Source organism: Orbicella franksi, chromosome 9, assembly GCF_964199315.1.
Source record: "Orbicella franksi chromosome 9, jaOrbFran1.1, whole genome shotgun sequence".
Classification (NCBI taxonomy): Eukaryota; Metazoa; Cnidaria; class Anthozoa; order Scleractinia; family Merulinidae; genus Orbicella; species Orbicella franksi.
In genome coordinates this window covers 4,948,507-4,957,300 of record NC_138153.1, presented here as the reverse complement: position 1 = coordinate 4,957,300, position 8,794 = coordinate 4,948,507, and the positions used below count along the sequence as shown (strand labels likewise).

Genomic DNA, 8,794 nt, shown 5'->3' with positions numbered 1-8,794 from the left:
CACCTGAAAAGAATTTTTTTTCGGGTTTATTGCCAAGAGGGAATAGTTTAAGTGTAAAGCTGTTTTATTATGCATGGGCGTCGGGAAACGAAGATCTAGTCTTCATTACAAATATGCACGCGTGCCCGATCTCATCCAGTAAAAAATTCGGATTCCTTTTGTAGTTAAGACTTAAAAGGAAACTGATAATAAGATAACAAAATTGAAATCCAGGGAATTTGAAATGTCATTTGAAAGTTCATTGTGCATGAAAGCATAAAATAAATTGAACTTGAATGTTAACCTAAAATGGAAACACTGTTTAAACTGAAAAAAAGACTGAAAAGAGCTAATTTGAACGACCAGCAAATTTATCAAACGTACATGATGCCTTTCAAGGCCACTAAAGATATTCAACTCTCCATGTTTCAGTTCAAGATTGTACACCATATTTTACCCACCAATGCTGCATTACATAAATTCGGTATTAAAGAGCACGACCGCTGTCATTTATGTGCTGAAAAGCAAACAATTACACATCTCTTCGTAACTTGCCCCAACGTCCAGCTGTTTTGGACAGAGTTTACTGATTGGTGGTACAGAAAAAACAATACTGTAATCACGCTCTCTGAAGCACAAATACTTTACGGCATCACAGACACCGTGCCTCTGTGTCTCGGTTTAAACCTCTGTACAATAATTGCAAAATATTATATTTACACCGCTTCAAAAAATGAGGAAGATTATTTCTTAGACGCTTTCTTGGCTATCCTTAAAAACAAAATAGAAATAGAAACTAGCAGAGCAAAGGTGCAAGTTAAACTGTAAATATAGCTAAATATACTGTAAATTGTCGCTTTTTTGTCATTTTTTTTTTTTTTTTTTTTGCAGTTTTCACTAGTTCTAATAACCGTAGTAAAAGTTTGTAGTAATTGTCCGCGATTAAAAAGTAGTGTAACGTAAGCGGTTTAAATAATACTGTTGTTTCGTCAAGCATTGTAATTAGAGCAAGTTGTAATTAGCGTAAGTAGCTGTATTGTTGTAGTTTTATACGTAGTTTTTGTAATTAATAATGTAAGTATGCGTGCTGTAAAAAATAGATAATTAATAATAATAATAAAAAAAAAAAAAAGTTTAAACTGAAAAATAAAATAAATTTCCCTACGAAATTTGAAAAAAGTAAAAACGAGTTTTAAAATGGATACAAAATGCAATTTTTCTAGTTTACAGACGCCAAAAGACCTAAGTACGAGTCTTAGCGCTACAGTGTTTTGCAGCAAATGTTCGCGCAAGAGATGATACCAAGACAAAGGTTAAATTTCTGTTAGTTTTTATTAATAATAATATGAAAGTTTTCAGTTCGTAGCGCCATGGTTCAATGGCGCTTACAAGAAATTAAATCTCTAAACAAATACCTACTATAAAAAATTACGAAAATGTCAAAAACAGATAAAAATTTAAAGACCTTTAAACGTTACTCGAAAGACCACACTTTTCATCCTCAACTGTTACATTGGTATTAGGACTTACACTGCATGCCCCCGCTATCTAGAAATATGTAACAAATCGAAATTTGAGTTATTTTATTGTGGGTGTAACTGTAAAACCTTGAGTGTGCAGCGAAATTCTACTAATGGCTCCCAGAGCTTATAGTCACGGCTACAGTTAGTAACAGGCTTGCCTCAGTCATTATCTTCGTTTTTGTTGTTTATAGTCATTATAAACACCCTAAATACCTAGGAAGAGAACTAAACTACAGACATTGCCTCAGTCATAATTTTTCTGGCTACGGCTGGCGCATGGCTAGTGTACGATAACTCAGCCAATCAGATTGCAGCATTTGCAAATTGGTATACGAGTATCGAGTTCTACGAATTAAAACTCAATTAGGTCAATTAGAAACACTAATCTAAAAATGGGCCGTAAATGGATTTACATTTCGATATTAAATCGCAGAAAACGAGTGGTTTTCCTTTATAAAAACAGTGTTTTCAAAGATAAAAAGGAACATTTTCTCGGCCGTGTTTGCCATTTGCTAGTAGTAAGAGATTTCAAAGGTAAACGATATTCTGGTGTATGTATTTAAAAGATGTCAAAGTTCTAAAGTTCGCATGACAAGTACCTATTATAAACTTACAATACGCTGCAACAATGGAATGCCCGCGGCAAACGAAGCTGTGCATGTAATCAGGCGGTGAAGCCAAAATGTGATTGGCTGTTGTAAGTCCTTTTGTACGAAAAAATTCCCCCGTGTCCTGGCATAAGCGATCTGTTTCACAAAATGAAGCGCTCAAAAGTCAGATTTGTCGCTGTTGTGTTGATATTCAGCATAGTTGCTGGAGTGTACCTTCTGCTCTCGCATTCAGAAGGTGACGATAGAACAGGATCACATTTGACGCGACTGTTCTCGAGCAAATGGCGATCATCAGAAGCGAAACCACAAGAAGAAACTTGGATTTCTGGTAAGCTTTAACGGTCTTTGAAAGCTTATAAAGAATCACAAATTTAGGCGAAACTTATTGCAGAAGTTTAACTTTTCATGCCGTTTTTCGATGAATTCTTTTTACCTTCGTTACACAAATGGTGAAAAATAGCTGATAAATGATTATTCGTGTCAATCCTAGGGCTTTTTAAATTTTAGCAAGTGATTATAAATTCTAAATGGAATACCTTTTACCGATGTCACACAATATCATCAATTTTTCGTATTTTTCAAATAAAAAAATCACCTCCATAGTTCAATTTATCATGCCCAATTTAATATATCTGCGAAGTTTCATAAGAGTCCGTTGCAAACTCGTAAAGATATGGGAGTCCAAACTTACAAAGAAATAAATGCATTTGCTAAGGGGAAAGCTTTGCTTCCAGGCACACATTTCTTTAATTGTAACTGAAACTGGGTCCCATATTTTTATGACTTTGCAAGGGACTCCGAATGAAGTCAATGAAACTTCACATATGAACTAAATTCGGCAAGATAAATCGAGCGGTCACGCATATTCATTGTTTGATGGAAAAAACAATCGGAAAAGCGTGACATCAGTAAAAAGGTCCATTGTTTTTACATAACTTACATTTAAATAATTGAAATTTTGTGAAGACAAGAGATGTGTGATTGTTTTACTTGTTTATAGGATCAAACAGGGATCAAATCAGGGGCACCCAACGGATCGTTCTTAATCCCCTCCGATTTTCTTAAGATAACAAAAATAATAATAATAACAAAAAATTTCTTTCAACTTTCAACTTTCAACTTTATTGCTTCCATCACCTATTACAATATATACTATAAATCGCTTAATATTACTATTTTGTTGATACATAACAAGTGATGAGGGAGTCTATAGAAAAAATGCTTGAAATCTTGAGAGAATTGTCACCTCAAACTTTCGTGATATGAGAAATTTAATGTCTGTTGTTTTCGGATTGTTAAAAATGTCGTTTTGAGTACCGAAAAAAGGTCAGCTATCATTTTCGGAAAGGCGATAACAAGTCTATTGGCTGGTGCTCCTTAGACGTGGCTTCATTGGAATCCGAGCTCGGACCAGTCTTTCGCTGCCATTATAGAGACGCCTGTCGAAGAAGTGCGAAGTTGATCGTCGCTGGGCTTGTGTTGTTTGGTATTTTGCGAGAATTCTCCTTCCAGTATGAATATTTGGCTGCTACTTTCATGTGTCATGGAGTTTTTAAGGTAAATTGGGATCTTTTGCACTGCTTTAGCCTGATTGCTCAGTTGCTCGATCTTTCCGCTTGGAAAATGGAAAGAAAACGTCTGCTACGAGGTCTGGCATTGTTCGTTCGCTAGTTGAGCTGAAAATGATCAACGTACGTGTTTAGAAGGTGAAAGGATGAATTTCTACTTAACAAGATGTGTAGCAGTCAGGGAGGTCTTTTAAAATCAGTTGTGAAGAAAAAGCAGAAATTCCTAAAAACAAAGCAGCCGGGGGGTGGGGGAGGGGAGGGGGTTGAATAATTACGGAGTTCCGAAAAAATAGAAGGGGGGAAGGGGCAGAAGAGTTTGGAATTCCAAAGGCATGTGGGACTGAGATGAAGATGCCACCAATGGTAGGGTATGGATATTTTCTGGAATCACCCAATGGCTGTTAGGGGAAGAAAATATAGATTTACATTTTCTGCCAGCAAGTCCCAGCTGTCATAATTGTCAATGAAAAAATTATGGTTGTATATAAACACGTGCATCAAACAAATTGCAGAACCTATCAGAGGGATTAAAAAACAATAAATCAATGACACTCTGAAACTCAGAGTAGAAACTTGATGCCCTGGCTCTTTAAGTTTTAAATGCTTTCTTTTCTTACCTGAAAGACTTGGCTTGATTTGAGTGTAATTTTATCTGTGTCATTAAAAATGTGCTGGCTTTACAACAGGACTCAAACAACTGCAAATTAATGTACTTGTACTGTGTATAGAGTCTTGCTTTCACTAGAATCTTTTGGTGATAGATCTTTTCATGTAGCTGTGCCTATACTGTGGAAAGTGCTCCCAGTGAGCCTGTGCAATATTGATTCTATTTTAACTTTTAAATCTTGTCTTAAAACACATCTTTTTAAGTTAGCTTTTAGCCTTAAGTGCTTAAATTACTTTGTTATTGTTAAATTTAGTTTATGTACATATTTAGTATATTTTAATATTGTAATGCACTTTTGATCATTGTATGTTAAAAACGCAATATAAATTAATACATTATTATTTGTAATAATAATTGGACTGAGTGGAGTACAATTCAGGGAGTTATCACATCTATAACGAAATTCTCGATCGTGATTGGTTCTCTGCATGCCTATTTGCCACGTAATGGGCACGCAATCACATGGGTGTCCAATTACAGGTATCCAATTTGAACTTTTTGTAATTGGACACCTGTGATTGGATACCCACGTGATTTGCACCTCAATTACTTGCGCTTTAATGGCTTTCTTTGCAACGTTTCCTACAGTTTTGAAAAACGCGCTACATACATTTTCGCTCAAAAGAAGTTCTCAAAAAACATTTTTAATTCCAAAATTTATTATAGATTCGATTAATTAGTAATTGGACCTTGTGTCGTACAATTTAGGGAGTAATTGTGCTTGCAATTTCAAATCGGCCTTGTGCTTTGCGCTTGTCTGATTTTGAAATTACTAGCACGACTACTCCCTGAATTGTACTTCACTTGGTCCAATTACTATGACTAATTGCACGAGTAATTTTCAAATTGGTCGACTGTGAAGTGTGAGGCCGATTTGAAATTATGAGCATGATTACTCCTTGAATTGTACGGTATGAGGTCCAATTACTAATTAATCGTATCTATAACAAATTTTAGAAAGATATATGTTTTTTGAGAATTTCTTTTGAGCAAATATGTCTGTAATGCCTTTCATAAGTTTTGAAAACTGTAGGAAACAGTGCAAAGGAAGCCTTTAAAGCGCGCCGTAATTGACGTGCAAATCACATGGGTATCCAATTACAAAAAATTCAAATTGGATTCCTGTTATTGGACACTTATGTGATTGCGTGCGGATAACGTGACAAATAGGCACGCGGAGAACCAATCATGATCGAGAATTTTGTTATAGATACAATTATTATTATTATTGTCTCCTCACGCCAATAGACATATAAGGCTGTCGCCTTGTCGACCCGACACTGTGTTCTGTGCCACCGCTTCAACTATATTCTAACTCATCCACCCTGGCCTGTCTTGTTGCTTTCTTAATCTCAACAGTCCCTCCAGGGGGCAGTTCAGTTCCCCTCTCACCATTCAACCATCTGGTGTCCACCACAGTGCTGTCAGACAGTCGTTCTTCTATTTCTTCCTTTAAGCAGTCAAAAAATTCAAAAGAACTAGCCCTGAGGCCAAAACTTGTAAAACAAGAAGAGGCTGACTGATAGACAACAGCTGTACACAATGTGTAGCCAAACAAGTCTTACTAATTAAAACTTGAGTAACTTTATGCTTTATTTTGGTTTACAGAAATCGGAGGATTAAATTTCAGTAATTCTGTGGTAAGTGGAAGTTTCTTCAGATTGACAAAATCGAACATTAAGAGAAAATCCAGGACTTGATTAATCTATTGGCTAATCCATTAATAATAATGGGAGACTCTACAGGGATGCACGGTGGCCCCATGGCTAGTGCACTTGTCTTCTAGATCAAGTGGCTTGGGTTTGAGCCCTGGCTGAGGACTTTATCTACAGCTTAGTGGTTGGTACATGCATCTCACTGTGTTAACTGTTTTGTGCTCTTGGCAAGAATTGTGAGGTCTGATCTCACCACCCAGGTGTGTAAATGGCTACCAGCAGATTGTTAGTAGCATGACCTCTAAAAATGCTGGATGGAGGAGAGGTGGTGGGGGGAGGGGAGGTAAACTGCTAGCTAGGAACTATCCATGGTCAGTAAAAAATACTTTTGGTCACATCATGTTACAATGATCAGCGTTTGGAAAGCTCTGTCAGTTGTGGATCATTATTAGCGTCACCTTGTGAAATGCATAGTCACTTAATCCAGGATTAATACCGACAACTTTGAATTCATGAGATACATAGTCTTTATATCATATAAAGTCTGCACATGAACCAAGTGGCTCATCAGGCCAGGGCTTACATGTATTCCGGTTTCTGTAACATGAAGTGATTAGGAGTATTTCTACTCCCCCCTGGATGGGATGCTAGTCTGTCACAGGGTTACCCCCAGCATTAAGTTCACATGTACAAATTTATACACCTGGGTCAGGGTGGAAAGAGGCACTGCGAGAGCAAAGTGTCTTGCCCAAGAACACAGCACAATGTCCCCAGCCAGGGCTCGAACCTGGACTGCTTGGTGCGGAGGCAAGTGCACTAACCATGAGGTCACGGCGCTTCCCTTTATATCATATGGTCCATTAATTTTGGTAACAGGTCTAACAGGTCCATCTCCAACTGCTCAAAGTCCAGATATGTTAATTAAGGTGATTAGTCTGCATTCAAACCTAGTTAGGGTTAGGGCCCATCAAGCTAGCACTTATCTCCAGTTTCCATAGCATAACGTAACCTGTCGTGGATGACATGCTAATCCATTGGAGGACTACCCAGAGTATTAAATTTTCTGGTAATAATTTATACACCTGGGTGGAGAGAGGTGGAGAGAGACACTGTGAGAGTGAAGTGTCTCACCCAAGAACACAACACATGACCCTAGCCAGGGCTTGAACCTGGACCACTTAATCTAGAGTTCAGGGTACTTAAACCATTAGGCCACTACACCTACTAAGATGGGTCAGATTGCAGAAGACTACTGTAACTTGTTCCTTTGCTGGTATCATATTATTATTTATCAATCTTCTTTATCTTGTCATTTCTCCGTTACAGGTCTCCAGTGAACAAAGGCTGAAATCCTTGAGACAAGTATGTGGAAACACAAGGAAATCGTGGGATTCCCTTTCGGTCACAGAGAAAGAGATCCTAACCAAACACATCTTGGTTAATGATGAGCACAAGTTTCTGTACTGTTCAGTGCCCAAAGTTGCTTGTTCAAACTGGAAAAGAGTCATGATGGTACTGGATGGTGAAGCTACTGACACGAACACCATCCGCAAGGTGAATCACATGAGCTTTACATTCCTAGGAGATTTACCACCCTTGGTTGTCAAACGCAAACTCCAAGAGTATTATAAATTCATGTTTGTAAGGGACCCTCTTGTCAGAATTCTGTCAGCATATAAAGACAAATTCTTGTTAAACAACACCTCTTTCCATAAAAGCCATGGAAGAAAAATTGTCAAGCATGTGCGGAAGAATGTTACAGAAAACTCCAAAGGAGATGACGTCTCATTAGAAGAGTTCTTGCAATATGTAGCAGAGAGTTGTGTGGAAGACATGAATGAGCAGTGGATGCCATTCTATGAATTGTGCCAACCTTGTGCTGTTTCATACGACTTTGTTGGATCCTTTGAGAATCTGGAGTTGGATGCTAATCAAGTACTGAAAAACCTTAATGTGAATGAACAAGTTTCTTTTCCTAAACAACAGAAGTATTATAAATCGGGTGGTAAAGGACATGTAGAAAGTGAGAAATTCACAGATGTATCATCAGATATGTTGAAAAAAGCACTGAGAAAATATGATTTGGACTACAAATTGTTTTCATACCAAATACCAAATGTTTGAAAAGACCTGAAATTACTTGTAGCCTCAGAATAAGTCACCAACTAATCACTTTATGCACTTTGTGCACTATACCCTCTTAAAGGACAATGACATCTGACACCCCCACCCCAAAAAAAGCCAACAACAAAAACAATTCATATAGAGTAAGACTTAGCCAGCATATAAAGATCTTTGTCTAAGTATCTGGTTGTTGCTTCAATTTTAATTTTGATTACAAATGGACAAATACTATTCAACAATTAGATTATGAGCTTGAGATTTCAAGTAACCAGACAAAGAACATTCTTCGACAGAACTTTTAAACTTTGGAACTCTTTAGACTCTATACCCAAGTTGAAACGGAAAATATTTTCTATTTTTTAAAACATAGTAGTGTAGATGCAAGATGGACAGATGAACTAAAAAAGAAGTATTTACCAAAAATGCAAATTTATTGAATACAATAATTGTACAATAATTGTTATATTTATACCTATCACCTTGTTTTGCACACATTTTAGTTATAGCTACTATTGAAAAAAAGTTTGAACTGTGACTTAATATATTATATTCTGGACTTCTTTTATTCACATGACACTTAATTAACTTCTTAGCTTCAAAATATGATTGCAATATATACCGCATCAATGAGAAATTGATTTTCATTAAGAATTCCCCACCCCCCCCC

The 8,794-nt window shown here is 36.9% G+C and overlaps 1 protein-coding gene across 1 annotated transcript; it reads left to right on the top strand.

Moving 5' to 3' along the window:
- Positions 1 to 2,131: 2,131 nt before the first annotated feature.
- Positions 2,132 to 8,791, top strand: LOC145498155 (carbohydrate sulfotransferase 14-like). Its single transcript, XM_081478040.1, has 3 exons — positions 2,132 to 2,441; positions 5,957 to 5,988; positions 7,330 to 8,791. The coding sequence occupies exons 1-3, from the start codon at positions 2,261 to 2,263 to the stop codon at positions 8,125 to 8,127; spliced, it is 1,011 nt and encodes a 336-aa protein (XP_081334166.1). The 5' UTR covers positions 2,132 to 2,260; the 3' UTR covers positions 8,128 to 8,791.
- The last annotated feature ends 3 nt before the right edge of the window (positions 8,792 to 8,794 follow it).

Bases quoted from the DNA above. Each gene is read 5' to 3' on its own strand.
- LOC145498155 (XM_081478040.1), top strand. From the start codon at position 2,261: ATGAAGCGCTCAAAAGTCAGATTTGTCGCTGTTGTGTTGATATTCAGC. The intron at 2,442-5,956 runs GTAAGCTTTAAC...TTTGGTTTACAG, and splicing joins AGAAGAAACTTGGATTTCTG to AAATCGGAGGATTAAATTTC. The intron at 5,989-7,329 runs GTAAGTGGAAGT...TCTCCGTTACAG, and splicing joins TAAATTTCAGTAATTCTGTG to GTCTCCAGTGAACAAAGGCT.